Below are 24,400 nucleotides of genomic sequence, written 5' to 3'. Positions count from 1 at the left end.
TCACTAAACCTCTCTGAGTTTTGGTTTCTTACCTGTTGAGCACAGATAATCCCGAACTCCCTACCTGCAACCCAGCACTGTTGCACAGAGCGTGTGAGGGTGGCAGAGCACAGGTGGTTTTCTCGGCCAGAGCAGGGGCAAGCCAGGTTGGGGGGGCAAGGCTGACACCCTCAGCTTAGCCTCTGCGGTATGGATTTCTATTCCCTGGAAGCTGGCAGTGGGAGGGAAGTGATTTCACAGACTTCTAGGGTGTCCGAGCTGGAAGGAGCCCTGAAGATCACTTGGTCCAGGCTTTTCACTATACAGATGGGGAAACTGAGGTTCAGAGGAGGGAGTGACTTGTCTAAAATAACACAGCTGGTTGATGTGATGAGAGTGCATCAGGCATTAGGCCAAGGACTGTCCGTTTCTTGGTGGGACCCTTTCTCAAGAATCCCTGCTCTGCCAGGAAGAACTCCAGGCCTGGGGCAAGGTTAGAAAGGTTGTGGAGAGATTAGATGGATTTTTTTGTTGTTGTTAATCTGTGTTCACATGAGAGGCAAAGCCAGCACTCACAGTGGCCCTGCCATCTGTAGCTACCCCGGAAACATCCATGTTCACCCAAAACCTCAGTGCAGGGGACCCCTGGGCCTCTCCCTGTCTCCTCTGCCCTGTCATGAGCCCCCGGAGCCAATCAGAAGTAGAAAATGACTGTGATGAAAAGAATGTGCATTAACACTTTGAGAGGCCAAGGCAGGTGGATCACTTGAGGTCAGGAGTTTGAGACCAGCCTAGCCAACATGGTGCCACCCTGTCTCTACCAAAAATACAAAAAAATTAGCTGGGCATGGTGGCAGGCGCCTGTAATCCCAGCTACTCAGGAGACTGAGGCAGGAGAGGTGGAGGTTGAGCGTGGGAGGTGGAGGTTGCAGTAAACCGAGATCACGCCACTGCACTCCGGCCTGGGCAACAGAGTGAGACTCCATCTCAAAAAAAAAAAAAAAAACAGAAGAAGAAGAAAATAATATGCAGTAGCACATTTCTAGTACTTGCCGTTTTTCTCCCCAAAAGAATTTGAGATCACTTCTAATAAAACCCCAGATATTCTAGGGGGAGATAACACAGCTGAAAGAGGTCTCAGACACTGGGCAGAGAAAGGAAGACCTGTGTGGCCAGTCGAGGCGGCCTCCCGGCCCCAGCTCAGCCTCACACTTGTCCCTGGGCTCCCTCCTGTCCTACATGTTCTTAGCGTGGGCTCCTGAGAGCTGGGCCTAGGATCTGCCTGTCCCCAGCCTGCATTCAAGAAGGAGCTAGTCGTGTAGGCTGATCGTGCACCTGCCCATCTCCTTGCTAGTTCTGCAGAAGGTGCACATGGCTCTTCTCTGGCAAAACCTTGTGAAAGGGAGAAGAAGCAGCCTTCAATCTTGCAAGGAGTTAAACTAATGGGAGCCAAAACACCTTTTTCTTACAATCGGACTTGAATCCTGGCTAGTCCCTGGAGAATCCAAAAGAATGGGTGGTAAGAGTGTTCCTGGGGCCGGGTGCAGTGGCTCACACCTGTATTCCCAGCACTTTGGGAGGCCGAGGCAGGTGGATCACTTGAGGTCAGGAGTTCAAGACCAGCCTGGCCAACATGGTGAAACCCCATCTCTACTAAAAATACAAAAATTAGCCAGGCATGGTGGCACATGCCTGTAATCCTAGCTACACATGAGGTTGAGGCAGGAGAATTGCTTGAACCCGGGAGGCGGAGGTTGCAGTGAGCTGAGCCACTGCACTCCAGTCTGGGCAACAGAGTGAAACTCCATCTCCAAACAAAACAAAAAAAAGGAGTGTTCTTGGAACCCCTCTATTTCTGGTCTCACTTTGCTCTTGGTGGGTAACCCCCAGGTTAGCTCTCGGGTGAGTTAACTTGACACAAATGCATCCATGTGACAAAAGTCAGACAGAACTGGGTTCAAACTCCACTTCTTCTACTTGTTGTGTGACCTTGAGCAAATTACTCCACCATTCTGAACTTTAGGATCCCACTATATAAGATGGGGAGACCAAGAGGGACCACGTTTATGTAAGCAGTGCCCCCTAGAGTTGTGTGACCAGGTGGCCAGGCCCTGGCACAGTTCTTTGGAGCTTGGTCTCTGTCTGGATTTGATCCTGGCTCTGCCACTTCTGAGCTGTGGGATCCCAAGGCAGGCTCCACACCTCTCCGTGCCTTCGCGCCTCCAGCTGTCTAATGGGGAGAACAACAGTTCCTCCCTCACACGGCTGCGGGGCAGGCGCTTGACTTACCAATTGACGCTCGATGCCGAGCCAGCAATACCCGGTGCAGAGGATCCGGGCTTTCTCCCCATGGCGGTGGGTGGTGCCAAGCAGCTGGCCAAGAGGTCCCCTTGATCATGACTTCTTCTTCCTGTCTTCTTGCTCTCTCCAGGCCAAACAGTCCTTAGCTACGCTGACCAAGGACGTCCCCAAGCGGCATTCCCTCGCCATGCCGGGCGAGACGGTGCTCAATGGCAACCAGGAGTGGGTGGTGCAGGCGGACCTCCCGCTGACCGCAGCCATCCGGCAGAGTCAACAGACTCTCTACCACTCACACCCCCCTCACCCTGCAGACCGGCAAGGTGAGTCCTGCCCTGGCCTGGCTCTGCCACGACTTCGAGGGGCTTCACAGGAGGCCATCTGACCCAGTGGGAGAGGCAGCTGCTTTGTTCATACTACAGCAGCTTAGGGGGTGTGGGACAGAGACCTTGGGCTCATGTAACTAAAAAAATCTAAGAGATGGACAGCAGGCATAGCTGGATCCAGAGGTTCAAACACTATCTGGGTCCCTCTGACCGTCTTTCCATCTCTTAGCTCTGCCCACCTCCTTTTGGCCTCATCTTCAGGCTGTCTCTTTCAGCAAGAAAGTAAAATAGTCCCCTGCAGTTCCAGATGTTTAAGACCCTCACAGCTCAAGTCTTAAGAAAGAAAAACTATCTCTTCCCCCTGTGTCCGTAGCAAATCCCAAAGAAAGACTCTGGCCACATCAGAGTCACATGGGCATCCTTTGGCAGGGGAGGCAGCAGAACTCCTCGATTGACAGCTCTGGCCAATCACAGGGCATCCAAGAGGGGCTGATGTCAATGTCACAGGTGTTTGCTCCAGGCACTCGGCAGGGAAGTCCGGCCTCTGGACAGCATCTGCACCTACTGCCCATGGAACAGGCTCCAAACTTCTCGCTGTCCTGTTGCACGTCTGCAGGCCACCTTGCTCTGTTCTCTGTCCCTTCTGCAAGTAGTTGCCCTTATGTGATAGATGCAAGTTGGGAACAGGCATCCAGCAGCAGCCAATGCACCAGAGGTAAGAGCTGGTCACTGTGAAGGCTGCAGGCTGGGCTGGCTGTTGGAGCTGCAGGAGATGAGTCAGACACAGCCCTGACCTATAAGGGCCTGGCAGGCTGGTCAGGGAGATGCCAGCAGACCCTGCTATTGCCTGTCAAGGGTACAGATGGGGGAGTGTAGGTGAGTCATTGGGACGAAGGGGCATAGGCCCTGGATGCAGACTGCTGGGTTCAACTCTGGCCCTGCTGCTTACTAGAGGCATGACCCATGACCTAGGCCAGGGTCCTCAGTTTCCTCATGTGTAAAAGGGGCATTAGGCTCTTAGCACACAACGTACGTTAAAGGTGTTTGCTGAGACTTCCTTTACCTACTTCATGGGGCTGTTGTGAAGATGAAATGTGTAAAACTGCGGGAATGGGGCTGGGATCATGGTCAGAGCTGGGTAAATATTAGCTGCTATTCTCATTATCATCATCATCATCACCATTGTTGTCATCATTGATAGGTGACACAGGGGACTTTGAGAACCCAGACAGTAAGCAAATTCAGAGTCTTCCCTTCCCACTGAGTGGGATAGCAGCCCTCCCTTCACTGTCTGACCCAAGGTGGTGTGACTTTTTTGGGGTAAGGGTGGGCAGCTCTGACCTTCAAAGCCTCAACTGAGAGGTGGAAGAGCTTATAATAAAACTGCTCGGGGCCAGCATCCTCGTCAGGCAGGGAAACTGAGACCCAGAGAGGGCCACCACTTGTTCAGAGTCTCACAGCCCAGCCATGCAGCCAGCTGTCCTGGCTTTGGGTCCAGCCCCAGGGCAGCAGGAGGGCAGAGGTGCAATTTGAAGGCAGATAGGGCTTGGGCAGTTTCTGAATCACGTGGGGGCAGCAGACTCCTGGTCATCCTCGTCTGCCTCTGCAGGGCCTCTCCTCAATGGAGCTGGCTCTGGTCTGGGAAAGCTTGGACAGGCTGGTGGATCTGCCCTCTGGGCCCTTCCTCCTCCACAGTATCTGCCTCACATACAACCATCTCCATGCATTTTATCAGACATCCCCTCCTCCAGGAAGCCTTCCGTGCTCTCTCCCCTGTGTCCTCTATGCTCCTGTAAAGTTGGGTGCTCACCTGCGTCAGAGCACCTCTTACCCTACCTCGGGTTTGCTGTTGGTGCATTTGTCACATGACTCCTCCCATCTGTCCAGTGCCTGGCACTGTGGTAGGCTCATCATACATGTGGCTACTGTCTGGGATTGGTACCACTGGCATCCATCCCCATGTTACACATAACAAACCCGGCTCAGAGGGGCTAGGGAGGATGCCCAAGGTCACACAGCCTGTAGGGTAAACTCACCCAGATTGGAATTGACTCCAAAGCCAGGGCTCCTTCAGCCACCCATCTTCTGTATTAGAGCATATGGCCATTGGTGGCAAGGACTGTCTTTTGCAGGAATGCAACCCCTCCTGCTGGCATGCCGCCTGCACATAGTAGGTGCTTAGCCAGTCTTGTCAAACAAAAGATGCTTTCTCCATCCAGTGCCAATGCCTGCAGACAGGGGAGCAACCTGCTGGGGACTTGGAAGGGCTTCTGAGCTGTGGCTTCTGGTCTGGACCTTCCATTCAACCACTATTTATTGAGTACCTATTATGTGCCAGGCACCATGAGCTCTGGGATTCAACAGGATAAGACACCCAGGGTACCTGCCCTCACAGAGCGGATGTTGTCAGTGTACAGATATGATATGTAAATATACTATTAAATAACAAGCAGGCCGGATGCAGTGGCTCACGCCTGTAATCCCAGCACTTTGGGAGGCTGAGGTGGACAGATCAGGAGGTCAGGAGTTCGAGACCAGCCTGGCCAGCATAGTGAAACCCCGTCTCTACCAAAAATACAAAAATTCGCTGGACTTGGTGGTGGCAGATGCCTGTAATCCCAGCTACTCGGGAGGCTGAGGCAGGAGAATCGCTTGAACCCGGGAAGCGGAGGTTGTGGCGAGCAAAGAACACACCACTGCACTCCAGCCTGGGCAACAGAGCAAGACTCTGTCTCAAAAATAAATAAATAAGTAACAAGCAGAACGATGACAGATTGTAATTAGCACAAGGAGAGAAATCAACAGAAAACAGACACTTTTTTTTTTTTTTTTTTGAGAGATGGAGTCTTGCTGTGTTGCCCATGCTGGTTTCGAAGTCCTGGGCTCAAGCAGTCCTCCCTCTTCCGCCTCCCGAAGTGCTGAGGCTACAGGCATGAGCCACCATGCCCAGCCAAAAGCAAGCACTTTGATAAGAACCAACAGGACAGGGTAGGGAGAGCTGATTACTGGGGAAGGCCTCCTGGGACAGGCTGAGACCTGGAGGATGACAATGCCCCTGATGGGCAACAGGAATGGCAGAGACCAAGGCAGGGGGACATGGCCTGTCTCAGGCAGTCAGAAGGCTGATGTGGCTCTAGCTGAGGCTGCTGGGGTAGGCAGGGCCGTGGCACATCAGGCCACCTCGGAGGCCAGGAGGAAGAGAGATGAGATGCTGGCTGGTGGCCCATGCTCTGGTGTGTAGAGTGGAGTCAGCGCGACCCACCGGGAGGCCTCGTGGTCTTCCAGGTGAGAGTCAGTGGTGGCAATGCAGTGGGAGAGAAGCAGGCAGATTTGGGGCAATGTTTTGGAGCTGCTGCTGCCGATTGGATGTGGGATATGGGGGAAAGAGAGAAAGTGGTGGTGGCCTTTAGGTTTCTCATTTGGGAAACCGATTTGGGGCAGTGGTTAGGATTGCACCAGGTCTAGGAATGTCCAGGTGGTGGGAGCATGTGAGCGGAGTCACAGAGTACTCAAGTGTTAATGCATCACGGTGCTCCTTAGAAATGAATTTATAAACATCAAGCACTTTCCTGTATTGGACTTGGAAACGAGGAGACTTGAATTTGGAATGAGAAGAAGACTTGAAAACTTCCATGTCTTCTCCTCGTTCACGCTGGTGGAGGAGGGTTCATTGGATCCAGAGGCTATGGGAGGTTCTTCCCAGCAGCTACTCTATGGGAACGTGTGGAGCTGTGGAGTAGGGGGTTGGAGAACCAGGCAAGTCTCTTCCCTTCTCTACACCTCAGTGTTCCCATCTGTAGAACGGGGGTGTTGGGCGGAATAACCACCAAGGCAGCACAGGCGAGGATGTTCCCTCCATCCCTCACTCACCAGCTGTCCCTGCTTTCCAGCGGTCAGGGTGAGCCCCTGCCACTCCCGGCAGCCCTCTGTCATCTCCGACGCATCTGCCGCCGAAGGCGACCGGTCGTCCACACCGAGCGACATCAACTCCCCTCGACACCGGACACACTCCCTCTGCAACGTAAGGCCAGCAGCAGCGGGGCCTGGGCCCCTGGGCCCTGCCCAGAAACTGCAGGGGCGGGGGTGGCGGGGTGAAGCCATACTCGCTGTTTCCTCTCGTCCACCCAGGGAGCACTCTGGCGAATGCATTTCCTGTTCTGTTCTTTCCTTTTGCAAGAAGCGATGGATGTGGGGAGAAAAAGGAATGAGGCCCGTTTGCTCCTTGTGTCCGGGAGGGTGAGGAGAATCCAGAGGAAGCGGGCCTGGGTCGGCCGCAGGCACAGCCTGGAACTCTGCCCCAGTGGGCCCTGTCTGGGACCGTGGGCTTCTCCTCCCACACATTACCTTCCAGAGCTCAGGGCCTCCCCAGCACCTCCTCATTTCCCTTTAGAGCCAGCTCTCTATCCTGACCCAGGAGTCTTGGCATGAATTGCCTCTGGAGAGGCGTGTGAATATGGTCTAAGTTTGTTTCCTTTGCTTATTTCATCAAACACTTTTTGATTGCATACTGGGCACCAGCTCCCAGGAGGCAAAGGCCCTAGCTGCCTAGCTCTTGATGACTAGTGGGGCAGACAGATGGGCTCTGCAACAGTGAGGGAGTAAATTGAAGGTGGGTTGAGCTTCTGAGGACAGTTGGAAGCCATGTCGAGGCTCTAACATGAAATATTGGGGTCTGGGTGTGGGGACCACCTTGAATTTTTGTTCTATCACACAGTTGGTAATGCAGAGGCTCCCCTCTGCCATATCCTGAAGACAGACATCATAGGGTTAGATCCTCAAATGCACGAGACGGCTTTTTCCAAAACTCAGTTAATGTCACTTTATTAACCAGCGAAATAGATAATAAAAAAGAAATGAGGTGAACACATTGCACAAAACCATTACTTGCCAGTGACATGATTCTCTACCTGGAGAACTCAAGAGAATAACTTGAAAAGCTATTAGAATGAATAATAAGCATGTACATAACAGTGTTGCTTGGAAATCAATGTGTAAAAATCAATCACTTTCCTATAGATGAGTCGTAATTATGGAACCATTTTTTTCAATCCACAATAATGAAAAGTGCTTATAAAAATAGCTAAGACTGAACTTCAGAGAAGCTGCCTCAGTCTGCTGAGGTGGGCGGCAGAGATTGCTGGCCCGGGGACTTTAGCTGGCCTCCTCAGAGTAGGAAGGTCATTTGCAGCCTGGGGCCCTGCTCAGGCCTGGGATTCTCTTCTTTATTGTTTTATTTTATTTATTCGTATGTGTGTGTGATGGAGTTTCACTCTTGTCACCCAGGCTGGAGTGCAGTGACGCGGTCTCAGCTCACTGCATCCAACACCTTCCAGGCTCAAACAATTCTCCTGCCTCAGCCTCCCGAGCAGCTGGCATTACAGATGCCTGCCACCACACCCGGCTAATTTTTGTATTTTTAGTAGAGATGAGAGTTCACCATGTTGGCCAGGCTGGTCTTGAACTCCTGACCTCAGGCGACCTGCCCACCTCAGTCTCCCAAAGTGCTGGGATTATAGACATGAGCCACTGCACCTGGCGGGATTCTCTGTTTTATACTGGTGCTTTAAGGAAGCAGTATGTTCTTCTCTTGTCCCCAGGAGAGAATCCTAGTGACAAAGGCTATCTTGACTAACAGAACCAAGGCAAGGAAGGTGGGCCACTGGAGGGGTCTCTGACATCCATTCCCTGATCCTGGAGGACCACTGTGGAGTTATACCTACAGCCAGCAGTGTCCCTGCACCATTCTCATCCCAGTTGGGAATACCTTCCCCCCACGGCCGTATTTTGTCTTCTCATGGTGGGCCCATGGGGACTCTGGCAGCAGAAATGCTGCTGGAAAAAACCCATTCTGCAGAAGGAGTTCTCCAAAGGCCTCTTGAATTGCATTTGACCCAGTCCTAGTCTTTTGCCCACCATAGCCTTGGCACATTCCTGCTGACAGGAAATGGGTGCTTTGATAAGCCAGTTGTCTGCATACAGGCGTTTCAGTGAGCAGGCCCCATTCTCTTTACCCATAGATTTGGCAAAGATGTTCCTATCCAGAGTGGAACTATCTTAGCTGCCTTCAGAATGGATTCTGTTTGCAAACCTTGAGACTAAAGACTAAACTACCATTCATTAATTCCCTCACTTCCTCAACCCTTTTTATCCCCCCATCTCAACAGGTGTGCATGCAGGTAAGCCAGGAAGAGCCCAAAAATAGCTACAGGTAACCCTTTGCCTTGGGCATCTGACGTCCACCAGCAAGAATAGTGCAGCCTGGACTAACGACTGCCTCATCCTCTCACACTCTGGCCATTAATTTAGAGCAGAAGTAGGAACTCAGCATAGAGAGGTTGGAGAAGGTTGACGGACCTTGGCATTATGCTTGCAATTCCAGAAATAACCACCAGGAGTCTCCCTAGTAATGACTGTTTTGATCCAAAGGATCTGTGGGCTCCAGACAGGGCAGACCGATTCTGGGATGTAGTGAAGGCTTTTGTACACCCGTAGGCTATTAAGGGTTCCCTCCACACCCACGTAAGGCAGGGCTGGCAACACAATGGAAATGTCCTACCTGCCCATCCTAGGGACCTGTCTGAGGCTCCCTAGGAAAAAGGGAAGGAGTTCAGACCCCTCCTGGGGCAGCCCAAAGCTCAGGACCAAGTGTGCAGTTACTCTGGAGCTCCTGCCTGGAAGGAGCACTGTGCCAGGAGGAATCTGACAGCCCCCAATTGGAGCTGTAGCTCTGCATCCAATTAGCTCCACGGTAGTGGACTGTCTGCTGCCTCTCTTGATACCTGTGAATAGGGCTAACGAGTCCTGCCTGCCCCTGCGCAAACTAAGAGATTCATTGTGTCGGTTTTGGGGGAAGCTAGAGGCTACGTGGTTTCCCAAGTTTGTTTCTGTCCCAAAATTCTCTATTTTGTTGCTTTTTCTATAAAAGTACATTTCTTTATGAAAAGCACCAAGTCTAACCAAGCTCTAGCTCTAACTCAGAGGACAGACTGGGACAGGAACTTAGACGCCCTGGAGTGGCTAATTTGTTGGTCAGAAGATGTTGGGGGTTGAGAGGCCAGACTGGGCAGGAGAGGACCCCAGGGCCTCTAGGGAAACTCCAGGCCCCATCAATAAGCCATCTGGGGGTATCTGCTTCAGGAGATGGGGGGTGGGCTCCCCACTGCAGAGGCAGGGTGGCCCCTGAGAGATGGCATCCTTCCACGGAAGGCCCCACACCACACGGGCCGCCTCTGCTCTCCTGTGTCACCTGTCTCTGCTGTTTCATCTTCCTCTTCTCCTCTGGCTACAGGGCGACAGTCCCGGCCCAGTTCAGAAGAACCTGCACAACCCTATTGTACAGGTAGGTGTGCCCTCCCTGGCCACTTGGACCCTCCCTCCACCCCACCTTGACTACAACTTCACCCTCTGTTCCCCTGAGCCCACATCCATGCCGCACACCCAAGGCGGAGAGGATTTATGCCACTTCCGCTGAGCCCACATCCATGCCGCACACCTAAGGCGGAGAGGATTTATGCCACTTCCGCTGAGCCCACATCCATGCCGCACACCCAAGGCGGAGAGGATTTATGCCACTTCCGCTGAGCCCACATCCATGCCGCACACCCAAGGCAGAGAGGATTTATGCAACTTCCGGAGTCTCAGGTGGGCTGGGGCCTGAGCCAGTCTCAGCACCTGGGCCCGCCTGGCCCTGTGCCCTGCAGGGCTGTGGAGCTGCTGAGTGCACACATGTCCTCCGTCCTGATGCCCTGGCCATGGCTTACCCTGGCAGCCAGCTCTATAAAATTCCCATTATTATTGAAAAGCTCATAGCCCAGGCAGTGGGTTTTTTGTGCTGCTAGAAACTTGATTCATTTTTAACATTTTCAATATTCTGTCATCAGAGTGAGGAGGGGGCTGCAGGGAGGACAAACAACATGAATTTGAGGGTCTGCAGGGGTCTCTGAAGTCACCTTTCTAGTCCTGGGCTCCCCACCTGTGGGTCTGCACACCACCCATTCGCAACGGAGACCACCAGGGAAGTGGTTCAAATGCAGATTCCTGGGCCATTTGCCCTAGAGATTCTGATCCACCAGGTACAGGGTGGGGCCTGGAATTCAGGAAATCCCTAAGTGTTTGGGGAACCATGAGTCTAGTCTAAGCCCCACCCCGGTTACGCATGATGCCACCATATGTCTTTGTATGAAGCACTTGGCAGTTTGCAAAACTCTCCTGCAGATACCACCCAGATGCCTGTAGTGTCCCTAACAGGAGGGCAGGGTAGACCTTACCACCATCATCTTATAATGTTTTCCCACGTCACAGACAAGAAAACGTCTCAGAGCAGCTGGGGTGCTTTCCAGGGTTCCACAGGTAGAGTCATGATCAGAAATGGAACCCGCACTGGCCATACTGTCTCCTGTCCAGGGCAAGTACCAAGCCATTGCCCTCGGCTGACGCAGGCTCCAGACTCCTCCACATTTTCCAGACTCTCCCAGGGCCCCTTGCCCATGTCACTGTGTGCTTAGTGCCCTGGCACGGCAGACAGGGCCTGTGGCCGCCCTTCCTCCCTATGGCCTCGCATCGTGGACATGACCACAGGCAGTGGCCGAGCACGTGGACATCCTCCTACAAGCCCTCAAGAAGCACCTGAAAGTTGTGGGCAAATTGAATTTATTATATATAACAATATTATTATATAACAATATTATTATAGTACAAATGACCACAGCTGCTCACTGTACTGAATGCCTGTGGCACACCAGACACCGTCCTTGGGGTCTTTTTCTTTCTTTTTTTTTTTTTCTTTTTTTGAGACGGAGTCTCACTCTGTCGCCCAGGCTGCAGTGCAGTGGCGCGATCCTGGCTCACCACAGCCTCCGCCTCCTGGGTTCAAGTGATTCTCCTGCCTTAGCCTCTCAAGTAGCTGGGATGACAGGTGCCTATCACCACATCTGGCTAATTTTGTATTTTTAGTAGAGACGGGGTTTCACCATGTTTGCCAGGCTGGTCTCGAACTCCCGACCCCAGGTGATCCACCTGCCTGGGCTTCCCAAAGTGCTGGGATTACAGGTGTGAGCCACCGTGCCTGGCCTGTTCTCAGGGTCTTTATCCTCTCTTTAGCAACATCCTCATGGCAATCTTGGAAGGGTCTTACTGTTGTCCCTGAGAGGTTCTGTGACTGGTCCCTGTTTGCTCAGTGAATGAGGGGCTGACCTTGGCATTCCAGCCCTGGAGGTGGCTTCTCAGCCATCCCAGCCCGTCCCTGACCCCACTGGCTTAAAGGTCAGAGAGGCCTTCCCCACCCCGGATCCCATCCACTGCAGTCTGCACCCCAGCTAAGCTTGGCTTTCTTCTTCTCCCCCACCCTCTTCCACGTGGCTCCTGACTCCTCAGTCACTAGAGGATCTTGAAGACCAAAAACGGAAAAAGAAGAAAGAGAAGATGGGATTCGGCTCCATCTCCCGCGTCTTCGCCAGAGGGAAGCAGCGGAAGTCCCTCGACCCCGGCCTCTTTGATGGTACCGCCCCTGATTATTACATAGAGGAGGACGCGGACTGGTGATACGCGCTCCCCTGCGCCTGCTGCCCGCAGGCGTGTCTGTGCGTGTGGGCGTGTGTGCAAGCGAGCGTGGGTGCGCGTGTGGCCGTGCGTGGGGTGCGTGTGCACGTGTGCACTGGCACACATGGGTGCTGGGTGTGGCCGAGCGCCTCTAACAAGCGAAAACACGAGTGTGAACCTCTCTCCCCTGCGTCGCCACCTCTGTAATTGATGTACATACCGCAAACCGTGTGTGAACCTGTCAACTCTCTGTCGTCTTTGGAGCGATACAGTTGTGTTGTTAATCTGGTTTATTATTTTTCTTCAGTGTTTGGTTTTTCTTTTTTTTTCTTTTTGTTTGGTTCGTCGGTTTGTTTTTGTTTTTGTTTTTTTCCCCCTTTCTCCTCCCCTCCTCCTTTTTATGAAACTTGAAAACTTGAAGGACTGCTGTGTATTTGTAAATAACAAAACTATTGTGCACTCTGTGCTTGTAAATGTCCCTCGTCCAAACCGCTACTCCTGGAGCCCGTCTGGCAGAGGGTGTGGTCTGTTTTTGATGTCCCCCCTCCCGCCCCCCTGGTGTGAACGTGTGGGACCAGACCCTGTCCTGGGGGTGCGCCCAAGTCACTTTAACCACAAAACGCCATCGTCGTCAGGGTAAGCTCTGCTCTCTACAAAGACTCGCGAGCCCGGCCAAGGGGCCTTGTCTTGGCTGGGTTTGTCAGAGGTCAAACGGGCTCTTTTAAACGGCCTACCTGTTTTTAAATTGCATTGCCGTTTCTTTCTTTATGAAAAAAAAGAAAAAAAGAAAATTGTTTCATTTAATTTATTTGCACAAATGCTGAAAACTTATTCTATCTAAATTATTACATAAATATTGGAATGTCTATTTTTCCATGGGGTGGGCGGGAGGTGGGTGTCTCTGTTGACTTGTCTGTTCTGTTACCATGCTGCTACCCAACTGTGCAAAGTAGTTTAGGGTGGCCAGAACCCAGGGACCATTGGATTTCAAAGCTTGCTTTTTCTGTTCTTTCTTCTCTCTCCCTCTCTCTCTGTCTCTCCCATTCTCCTGCCCATGCATGAAAGGATCCTCCACCTTCTTCCCACCCAGAGCTCCCTCCAGGCCTTTCTCTATATATTTATTTATCTGACATACAGAACACGACCTCAGTGAGCAGAGTGCTGACAGTCATGGTCCCCTTCTTTGGGTCTGTCTTTTGAGAGAGGTTGAGTTCAGGGCAAGACAGCCTGCCACACATCCAAGGGTACGATCAGTGGGACCCTGGCCTGAGTCTGTTCTCCGAGGGGCCTCCAGCAGCTTCTGTTCCTCCCTGCAGCTGTGTCTTTCTTGTCCTGGGTTTAGGATGCAGGTGGGCCAGGCAGGTGTTGTTAGGAGAGGCACCCACTTCAAAAGGAGGGCCACAGTGGGGACACAGAGTCCAGCACCTGAGCCCTCCACCCTCCCCATTCTGGTTGGTTCCATCAGCCACACTTAGAATCTCCCAGGATCCCTTGGACTCTGTCCCCCAACTTGTCACAGCAGCCTGAGCCTACCCACCCCAGGAGACAAGAGCTGGCAGGAACATCTGCCTATGTGGGGGGTGGCGTTGGCCCCAAAGAGGCTTCACCAGCAAAGGAACTGTGTGTATTTTAATGCCGGGGGACGGAGGATGTGTGAGCTGTTCAGCTAGGTCTGCCCAAGGCCTAAAACTCAATTTCCTTATTCTTTTGCTTCTGCTCGTCCTTAACAACTAACAGCTCAACCCACACCTCTAGACAACAGTAGTCGTGCTTTCTGCTAACGGTGACATTTTCAGCTCTTAAAAAGAAGCAAGGAGATTTTCAAATGCTAGAGTATCTCTATCAGAAGGCATAGGACATTGTGTCCAAAGTCTCAAGAACAAACAACACTTTCCTTCTGACCTGGTCCAAAAGTCAGCAAACAGCAAGCAGGCAGAGGCCCTCATAAGGACTTTTCTGTCCTCCTTTGACCAAACTGTTTAACCGAGCCTAGGGGTGAGGGGGAGCGACCCAAGCTGGCATCTTTCTCTACGGAGACAGATTTTAGAAAATACTTTTCTTGCCCATGAATTTCTTTTCCGGTTGATTTTTATCATTTTCCCTTTACTTACAAGAAAATAAGATTGCAACCCCTCCTGCTAATGATTTAGTAGTTCCTTTTCATTTCAGTTTTTGTAAATTAGGAGATAATTCTAAGAGTTACTAAAGGATGATTTATTTAAGAGAACTACGTCAAATAGCGAATGAGTTATGGGTAACATTAGACGAAAATAACCTTTCCCGTGGGAAAGGTTTCTCGAAGGCATGGATGCAAATATAAAATATTAAAAAAAAATCTAAATAAAGCTTATTTTAAAATATGATCGAATTCTATGTTATTTGATTGCTTCTATTTGGCTCCGGGTGGGAGGCTCTGCCCCTCTGGGAGGCACAGGCTGGCATGACCTGCTCCTTGGACTTCCAGGGCTGGGTTCTGGGAGGGGGGATGGGAGGGGCCGAGGAAAGCTGGCTGGATTCGGGGCCCTTGGAGGGGCCGAGCCGGGGTAGCCTCCCAGAAGCATCTCGCCTCTGCCACCCTGACTGTAATTTGGAGGGCTACCCTGTGGTCCAAATGCACCACCCCCCACCTGGCACCCTGCATTGTGGAGCTTAGTGGCCCCAGTCAGCTTTCGTCTGCTTCCTTCTCCCCCTGAGCTCCTTCCAGAGGCCCCAGAGGAGCCTGTGCTTTGGGGCGTGTTACTTCCCGCAGATCTCCGTGGACCTCTGCGCGTCCCACGATCCCACCCTCCCTGGAGGACCGAGAGGAGCTTCAGGGAGATAGAGAGGGAGCCACAGGCTTCCTTGATTGAAGCCAGAGTGAGCCAGGCTTTTCCTAGCCCCAAGAGAACTCCCCAGATACAAAACTCAGGCCTCCCCCAGCGAGACTTCACTGTATGTCCCGAGAAGAGGGTACCCGGGTTACCCCAAAGCCTGACATAGTCAGTACCCTCAATCTCTATATCTCCCAACTGAAAAAAAATTTTCCCCGGCAATAAGACTGATGGAGGGCTGGCTTTTAAGTCCCCTCCCACCTCTGCAGCATAAAGCTATGTAATACAGACACCATGCCGAGGTGAAAATGAGCCCCCAGTGAGGATGCAAGTGGATATGGTAGGATTGGGAAGGCCAGGAAAGCCCTGGGTGACAAGGAACTTAGGGCCATCTACCCCAGCAGTTCTCAGCCTGACCACACCTTAGGGAAAAAAAAATACTCATTCCAGGCCATATTCCTGGAATTGAAGTGTATTTAAATCTCCTCTGGTGATTCTAAAGGGTTGCCAGGATTAGAACCACTGAGCTGATCTGAGGAGGGCAAGTGTGGCCACACGCATGCCCCTACTCCCCTCTCCCTGGCCCCATGCAGACATCACCAATCAATTGAAGAGCCCTTCCTGCCCATCCCGAAGTGGCCTCTGATTTCTCACTTTACATAGCCTCAGATAGCCACAGCCAGTCAATCAGAGTTGGCATACAAGGATAAAGCCTTTTTGCCCTCTCAAAACTAACCCTGTCTCTCATGCTGGACATGTGGCAAAAACTTTGGCCCAGAGAGGAATGACTTGGCCAGCGTCCTAGCTATTGTGCCTCTCATCCTGGGACCTTCTCAAGAGCCAGGCCATACCTTATTTGGGGTCTTTGTAGCTCTACTCAAAAGCCACCATACCTCCTTTTTTAAAAGAATCTTCTCCAGGGAAGCTGAAGCAGGAGAATGGCATGAACCCGGGAGTTGGAGCTTGCAGTGAGCCGAGATCGCGCCACTGCGCTCCAACCTGGGTGACAGAGCGAGACTCTGTCTCAAAAAAATAAATAAATATTTTAAAAAGAATCTTCTCCAGGACCTTGCTCCAAATGGTCCAACTTCAAATGGTACCTATTAGAAATTGGAGTAGGGCTGCCCAGGGCATCCAGGGCCAGCTGCACAGGTTGTGCACTGCATTACTCCAGAAGGTGCCATTCTCCAGGCTACCACGTGAATGGTGTCCTGGTTTCTCAATACACAAGCTGCATGACTGTACTCAGTGGCCCGTCTGTGTGCTCCTCCTACCCACGTTGCAGGCTAAAACAGCTGTAACCAATAATAACAATAATAATAATATCTAACATTGGCTAGGCATTTACCACAGGCCAGGGTCCATGCTATGCACTTTACACATATTAACTCAGTTAACCCTCCCAACAGTCTGTCATTGATGAGAAAACAGAGGTTGAGTAACTCATCTGAGGTCATGGAGCTGGGAGACAATAGAAGTGGGCCTCAAACTATGGAGTTTTGGCTACAGAGTTTGTGCCCTGAACCACTCCACCGTCTGAGCAGTGAGGGGCTGCCGCCAAGCAGCTGGGCCTTCTCCCAGGTGGGCATCTTCAGTGCATCATCTGGGCCTGGTTTCAAGGCCCCTCGCCCACCAGTAGCCTCTGACACAGCTTTGCACTGCCTCACTTTTGTGACTGAGTCTGTTTCCATCAGCCTTTTCCCCGCAGGCCCAGAAAGCTCACCCCTAGAGAGGAATCAGCGGGGGAATCAGAGCAGAAACCGGCTGCTGTCCAGCACCAGCTCTCCCTTCCTCTTCCTGGCTAAGTCAGGAGCAGAATTACTTCCACTGGCCCTGCAGTCCAACCCCTGGCTGTACCAGAGCTGCAGATCCTGAGGGGTAGTGCAGCCCCCCACACCTGGGGAGCTCTGTGGCACCCTTCCCCGCCACAGCATGAGCCTGCGGTCCAAGAGCCGCCCCGCACCTGTGACAAACGGTATCGTGCCCGTCACTCAACCTGGGCTCCTGGGGAATCCAGGCAGAGTGAGCCTGAACCGTGGGGGACATCAGTCGTTTGACAAAATGATTTTTAAAATACCTCTGGGCCAAAAGTTAGCCAAGTGTGGTGGCACACGCCTGTAGTCCCAGCTACTCGGGAGGCTGAGGCTGAAGCATCCCTTGAGCTTGGGATGTCGAGGCTGCAATGAGCCGAGATCAAGCCACTGCACTCCAGCCTGGGCGACAGAGTGAGACCCTGTCTGTTATTTATAAATGAATAAATAAAATATCTCTGGGTTTTCCCCAAAAACTTGCATTTTCCCAGACACCCCAGATGGCTCCTAGGCTTTTTCCAGTTGGACTCCACTGGGCGGGGCAAAATATGCCCCGGTCCCTGGCCCCCACCTGTTCCCATTTTCCAGTGGTTACAGAACCTGGTGATAATGAAGAATGAATAGGGAACATGTATCAGCTTATTCTTTATAAAAGAGTATATTCGTAATTCTGCATTACAAAATAATGCCCCCAAACTTACAAATATCTTAGCAGTTCGTATGTTAGAAGTTATTTAAATATCAAAGTTATGGCATGTCACTAAAATGTCCCCCTGTGGGCAAATTGTGGGTATAAGTCTGGGATGGCAAATAGGATATGGATATTTCTCTTTTTTTTTTTCTTTTTTTTTTCTTTTTTTTTCTTTTTTGAGACAGAGTCTCACTCTGTCGCCCAGGCTGGAGTGCAGTGGCGCGATCTCGGCTCACTGCAACCTTTGCCTCCTGGGTTCAAGCGATTCTCCCACCTCAGCCTCCCTAGTAGCTGGGACTACAAGCGTGCATCACCACACCCGGCTACTTTTTGTGTTGTTTTTAGTAGAGACGGGAGTTTGCCATGTTGGCCAGGCTGATTTTGAACGCCTGACCTCAGGTGATCCACCCACCTTGGCCTCCCAAAGTGCTGGAATTACAAGTGTGAGCCACCGCACCCAGCCTGGGTATGGATATTTCATACCTGAACCACAATTGGATGATGTCTCAAAGTCCCATGGCTGGAAAATATGCAAATATGCAGCACGGTACTCTATAGGGCAACAAACTGAATCCTTGAGAAAATGATCCCAACAGGATTGATCCAAGAATAGCAGCAAGGGAAAATCTTGGCCTATTCATCCTGAAAATGGCAGGACCTCTGATGACCTAGCACGTGCCTTGCAAGGCCTTGTGACGTTGCCAGGCTGTGTACAGAAACCATGCTTCTGGATCACAGAAAACACTGGCTGGTAGCTTGTTTGCATTTCTGAGTTTTAGGTTTCGAAAATTCCTTGTTGCTTTCTTAATGGTTACCAGTAAGTAGCTGTTAATCGCACCAATACAAGAGAACCTATAAAATTGCGTGCCTTGCTTCCAGAATCCTCAACGGAAGATTTGCCTTTGGGAAGTCATTTTTGCCCCCATCCAGAGGACCCTTGTAGCCCACCAGTGGCTTCCCGGTCATACCTGGATAATCGCTCCCAGTTCTGGCCCCACATCTGATTCTAAGCAAGTTGTTTAACCTATGAACCTCAGTGTACTCATCTGTAAAATGGGTGTAATTACCCTCCGCTCCTCGTAGGTTCAGAAATGAGAACGGAATGTGTTTTTGGAGTCTGAAAAGGGCTGGCCCCATGATTACTATTCTCTGTGATTTGTAACACATCTTGAGCCTGACAGTGCCTCAAATCAAAACTTGTCCCTGGGGTAAAATCAGGGCATCGGGCTGTGTGTGTGAAGTTCCTCCATCTGCCAGGATCTGTGAACACCAGCCCTCAGAGTGCAAATGCAGTTCCAGCACTGCTACAAAAAAGAATCTGGGCTGCTCTGCCTCAGAACAGGGAGGGTTTGAGTTATTTGCCCCTAGAATCCACCAGCTCTGACAGCATTCTGTCTTTCTGAGGTCTGAGTAGAAACACTTAGACGCTGCTGTCAGAACCCAGGGCCAGCCTGGTCTGGAAGTCAGGGCTGCCTCACTTATGCAGTATTTTCTTTGTGCCAAGCACTGTTCTAAGCTCTTTCCAGACACTCACTCGTATAATCCTTCCAGCAACTCTCCAAAATACATGTCATCCCCAGTTTACAGATGAACAAACCAAGGCACAGAGAGGTGAAGTTCTTGACTGGAGTCACACACCTAGGAAGAGGTGGAACTGGGATTCACCTCTAGCAGTCTGGCTCCAGAGTCCATCTTCTTGGTAACTTTGCTGTGTAGTCTCAGGTCACCCACTGGCCCCAAGCCCCCTCTCAGGGCCTGCTGAGCAATAGAAAGCTTCAGAGAACATCAGAATGAAAGCCTCATTGGTAGGATGAGGCCGGGCGCTGAGTAGGCCAGCTTTTTAGGATTCAACTCCTTAATCCAGAAGAGGAAGAGACTGGCAAAATATGGGGTTTGCAAACTGTGTTCCATGGAACCCCGAAGGGGTTCCTCAGCAGTCCCTCAAGGGGTTGCCATAGCTGGCAAAAGAATCAGCAGGCAGGGCTCCAGCCTACCCTCAGCCAGTGGCTCTGCACTTACCTGTTACACACTGGACTTCCGTGTACGAGTCCACGTGAAAGGTCCCATGGTAGAGTGAGTGAGAAGGAAAGAGGAAGAGAGGAGGTTTGAGAAGCACAAGGAGATCAGTGGTTGTCAAACCTGACCTAGCCTTGGGTTTTAAAGATATCCATTCCCAGGCCCCATCCTGTAGCTACCGAACCAAAGGGTCTAAGGCCGAGGCCCTGGGAGCTATGTGCGTATTGAACAAGCTGCCTGGTGTGGGCTGTCGCAGGAGGTGACATGGGGCAGAGACTGAGGGTGGCAGCGTAGTGCCCGTGGGTTGGAGGGCAGACTCGCCAGGGCCATCACAAGGTAGGTTGAGGCCACCTTCCTGGGGCAACCCCAGGGTCCCCCCAGTAAGGGAGGAAACTTACCCAAGCCAGACCCCAAGCTGCCCCCCAGGCAACCTGCTGCTTGGGGCCTTGCTAGGCCCCGCTGAGCAGAGGGGACGGGCACTCTGGAGTATCTGACGCCCCAGGCCAGCCTCAGAAGCCTGCAGCAGCACCCACACTGCAGGCACAGAGAGGTTCCCCGAGTCTCCGAGAGATGCATAGCCAGGAAGTGGCAGAAGCAGGAGTCAAACCTGAGAGAGATCTGAGTTCTGAGCCTGAGGTCCATCCGACTCCTCCTGACCTGTGTCCGACTGAGACTTTTGTCCGGTGGACGTGCTGGCCTCGGTCTGGGGCCAGTGATATCCCATGGACACCAGACCATGAGCCCTAAATTGGGGGCAAGTCAGCCCAAGCTGCTGCACTCTGGGAAGTGGTCAGATGTGGAGCTGCTACAGAGGGGCCTGCAGGCCTCTGCCCACCCCTGCCCTTGGGCTCCTGAGGAGGCCCAGTCTTCTTCACCCAGAAGCCCCACCACCCCCAGCCCAGCGCCTTCAGGGCCCCTGAGCCCGGCTCTTGACTCCCAGTGTTCAGGTTGGTCAAGGACTCGCTGTGTGACCACAGCCAAGCTGGTCTCCCTCTCTGGGCCTTAAGCTGTCTCTAAAACAGACCAGGACAGTGGTTTTCCACCTGTGGCCTGTGAAATCTGAGAAGTCCCTGGATGTGCCTCAGAAGGCGGTCGGCAAGGGAGAGGCTGCAGCCACCGTGTTGGAGGGTCCCTCCCTGCCATCCGCCTCCCTGCCCTTTAGCCCTAAACTCCAGTGTATTCGGCTTGTTGAAATAGGTGTGAATGACGGGTCTGCAGCATCTCTGCAGCTGAGAGGCAGTATGTGAGAAAACCAGGGGGCACATCATCTCCAAGCTCCTCCAGGGGTCTCTGGGCTGTGATCAGGAAGGGAGAGGGGCACCAGCCTGGTGAAGGAGTCACTCCTCATGGGTGTCCCCCGGCTTCCCTGCTCACCCCTCCTCCCTATCAGTGAGGGGCAGTATGAGACCCTCAACCCTGGTAGAACAGGAAATAGGAAAATGGGGCCCCTGGCTCCCCTTCTGGAAGTCTATAAGACAAGGCCAAGGCCATGAATGTCCCCCACGAACCACAGGACAACTGCATTGAGCAACGCCTCCCCAGGTCACAGCGATTTACAGTTCACGACACTCTTTCACAGGGAGATGGGGGTCAGGGTTAAGAGATTACATCCCGGGCAAACTCCCTGGGTTTCAACCTCAGTCCTGACGCTTGTTACCTGGTAACCTTAGGCAAAGGACTTCACCTGCTGTGCCTTTGTTTCTTCATGGGGACAATAGGGGTGAAAAGATACTAGGTCAGAGTGTGGCTGCAGGGATGAAACAGGCCAATATGTATACAAGGCTTAGCACAGGGCGCAATAGACCTTAGCCACCATGATGATGACCGTGATGATGACAATGGCAATGGTGATCTCATTTCAGCCTCTCGCCGGCCCTGTGAGGTAGGCAGGACAGGGCCCTTTGTACAGATGAGAAGACTGAGGCCCAGGTAAGTTCAGCAATTTGCCCAAGCTGCAGGGGCCAGCCCAGAATAGGACCAGAGGGAGCAAGAGTTTGGGAGCTGAGAGGGGTGTCAGTGGTCTCTAGTCCACTCCCCTCATATTGCAGATGGGAGGGTGCTTGACCACAGCCCAGCAGGGCATCAGTGTCTGAACTGGTTCTGGAACCCAGGGCTCCTGCCTTCCTGGCCAGTGCTTTGAGCTGCCTCCAACCATAAGACTCAACTAGGGGGAAAAAAAATCCCTGGGTCAGTAAGTTTTGGAAACACTGCATCATATCTCCACCCCTTATAGATCAGCACAACCCTTTCACTTATTAAGGCTCTGACAAGTTCTGCAATGAAAGAAAATCTTCTACCTTTACCCATCTAGTGTTTCCCAAACTTACGTGACCACAGAACCACACCTTTTACTCTCATTCGGTGGATCACCGACTGGGAACTATTGGGACAGATGACTTCTTCGGGCCCTTTAGCTCCACTATTCTGTGCTTTGAGGGCGCTGTCAGTGGTTCTGTGGCGATCTCTAAGCATGCCACCATTATTTAGCCATGAGAAGTCTCTGTGGCTCATATGACATCCCTATGGGCCTCCAGAAGGGAGGTGACAGGCACAAGGCCAGCTGTAGTCACAGCCCCTCTATCTCAGCATCGACTCTGCTAAGAAAGGACCCGAAGCAGTGCACAGCACCCACACGAGGCAGAAGAGCCCCACAGATTGGCTTGGAAATGCCGGTCCCAGGGTGTTCATTATTTTCCTGCTCTCCTAGGTCCTAGATATAGACAGACGGGCTGAGTCTGCTGGCACAGGGACCCAGGGGATGGGCATGTCCATGCTGCCAGGGTGTCTGGCCCCACCTGCCCTCCAGAGCACTTCATCACCCTTTGGTGGCTCTGAGCTGCCTAATTCCTTTCCCTGGGACAGGCCAGAGATGTCAGAGTCGCATCCAAATTGGATCCGTGCTATACTAGGCCAGCTTCCTTCCTTATTAGGAGGCTGATGTCTGTGGAGGCGGTGTGGAGCCTGTGGCCAGGGCATGTGGACCAGGAGGGAAGGAAGCAGCCTCTGACAGCTGTCACTGTGGGCACCAGAGCTGTGGTGGCAAGGAGGAGACTTGAGACAAGCCAGGAGGAACTTGAGGGCCTGTCCCCAAATGGAGGGTTAGAGGTAACAGGCCCGGGTCACTGATGGCAGCTTGAGTGTGTGAGCCAATTCCAAATTCCTTGCATCTTTTCACATGTGTGCAAGAAACAAACTCATCTTAGTGACAGCCTGAGCCCAGCAGAATTGATCGGCCTCCTACAGGGAGGGGCTTGAGGAAAGGCCTGGGCTTCAGAGCTAGATCCTGAGGCTCAATCCCAGCATCGGCACATACCAGCTGTGCAACACCGAGTCCCTTTGAGCCTCAGTTTCCCCCTCTTTGAAATGGAGATAAAACATATTGGCTGTTGCAAAGATAAAATAGTAAATGGAGAGACGTATCCAAGACATCCCAGCTGCTTCTTTCAGGGCTGCAGAGGCCCACGTGACAGAAAATCTCTGCTTCAGAGCAGGAACCCAGGCCCTGAGTCTGGGCTGTGCCCTCTGCACACAATTGATTGGCTTTTCTGAGCTCCACTTTTCTCATCTGTAAAATGGGCCCCTGGGAATCTTGAGTCCCCCTCTCTGGGGAGGATGCAGTGAGCTCATGCTTACTAGTTGTAAAGCACCAGGCAAACATTAGCCGTCACGACTGCACGGCCTCGCGGAGCAAGCTGGAATTACGGTCACCGCCTGCTGTTTTAGATCAGCACCCACTGCAAACACATATTAGGGTGACAATGACAAGGACCCACCTTGTGGGCTCTCTCAGTTGCCAGCATTGGGCTGGACACTTACTCGCCTCATTTCAACTACGCCGCAAACTCAGAGGCCTGTGGGGACCCTGCAGATAGGCAGGTCAGTGACGTGGCCACGGGGGGCCAGCACGTGCTGTAGCAAAAGGAAGCAGCTCTGCTCACTCCAGCGAGGCTGCTCGGAGCAAAGCCAGCCCGGTGTTTCCAGAGCTCCGGATCTTCTAGAGAAGCCAAAAATCTCACATAATACACCCCAATTCTTTCATATTGACAACTAATCTTTTTTTAATTTAGTGTCCACTGGGGGACAATTTCCAAGGCCCTAATTTGTCTCAGGGCCAACAGCTTTGTCACCTCCAGTCTAGATTCTCTCTCTGTGGACACCTCGTGCTCTGACAGTCCCTGGTCTTCCCCTGCGTGTGGAGTCCCCGGGCCTGTCTGGCTGTAGGCGCCTATCTCAATTCACCACTATCCTCCTTCACTGGAGGGCCCTCCTGTCCTCCACTCCCTGACGGCCAGGCAGCAGGGCTCCACGCTCGTTTCTCAACCCAGAGAAGTGTTCCCAAGACTTAGAGTGTTTGGGGAGTGGCAGTGGAGAAGGGAAAAGGGGTCTTCGCTCAGCACTGCCCTCAGAGGCCTTGAGTCACTGCAGGAATCCTGAGCTCCACCCCTCCTCCGCAAGGGCCACACAGGACCAGGTCAGCTGCTTGCAGCCACGTGACTCAGTTGTTTTTTATAGTCACTACCGGAGTCTCTGGGACTCAGAGATGGGGGTTGGGGGTTTCACCTTCAGGTGAAGATGTTGATGGGCCTGACAATAGGGTGACTCCGTATTATCCAGAAATCCCAGGAGGCTGCGCAGTTATCAGCATGAAAAGCAGCTGCAGGCCTCCCAGGGATGCGGACAGGGGCTCAGAATGAGGAATGGGGACAAAGACTGGCTTCATGGGAGCAGGAGAGGTAGCAGGGGGTGTGAGGAAAGCTAATATGACTTGCTGACATTTATTAAGTGCCTACTGTGCCAGGCATGTGGTAGGCACTTTATGTACACTCATTCAGTCATTCAACAAACACTGACTGAATGCTTCCTATATGCCAGGTTTAGGGCTTAGGGCTGAGGATGCAGATGTGGATGATGAGATAAATTATCCTAACATCA

The 24,400-nt window shown here is 52.2% G+C and overlaps 1 protein-coding gene across 3 annotated transcripts in view; it reads left to right on the top strand.

Annotated features, from left to right (window-relative positions):
- KAZN (kazrin, periplakin interacting protein) overlaps nucleotides 1-24,400 on the top strand; it is a 1,229,740-nt gene that overhangs the window by 1,165,291 nt on the left and 40,049 nt on the right. For all 3 annotated transcript variants that reach the window (XM_008951836.4, XM_014342705.5, XM_034955817.3), the window contains 4 exons: nucleotides 2,411-2,600; nucleotides 6,494-6,624; nucleotides 9,892-9,942; nucleotides 11,976-12,099. In XM_008951836.4, the coding sequence (XP_008950084.2) occupies nucleotides 2,411-2,600; nucleotides 6,494-6,624; nucleotides 9,892-9,942; nucleotides 11,976-12,099 (496 nt within the window). The remainder of the gene's footprint in view (nucleotides 1-2,410; nucleotides 2,601-6,493; nucleotides 6,625-9,891; nucleotides 9,943-11,975; nucleotides 12,100-24,400) is intronic.

The sequence above is a fragment of the Pan paniscus genome, chromosome 1, assembly GCF_029289425.2.
Source record: "Pan paniscus chromosome 1, NHGRI_mPanPan1-v2.0_pri, whole genome shotgun sequence".
Taxonomy (NCBI): domain Eukaryota; kingdom Metazoa; phylum Chordata; class Mammalia; order Primates; family Hominidae; genus Pan; species Pan paniscus.
Note: the sequence above shows the minus strand (reverse complement) of the source record. Positions and strands in the feature narration are given on the sequence as shown.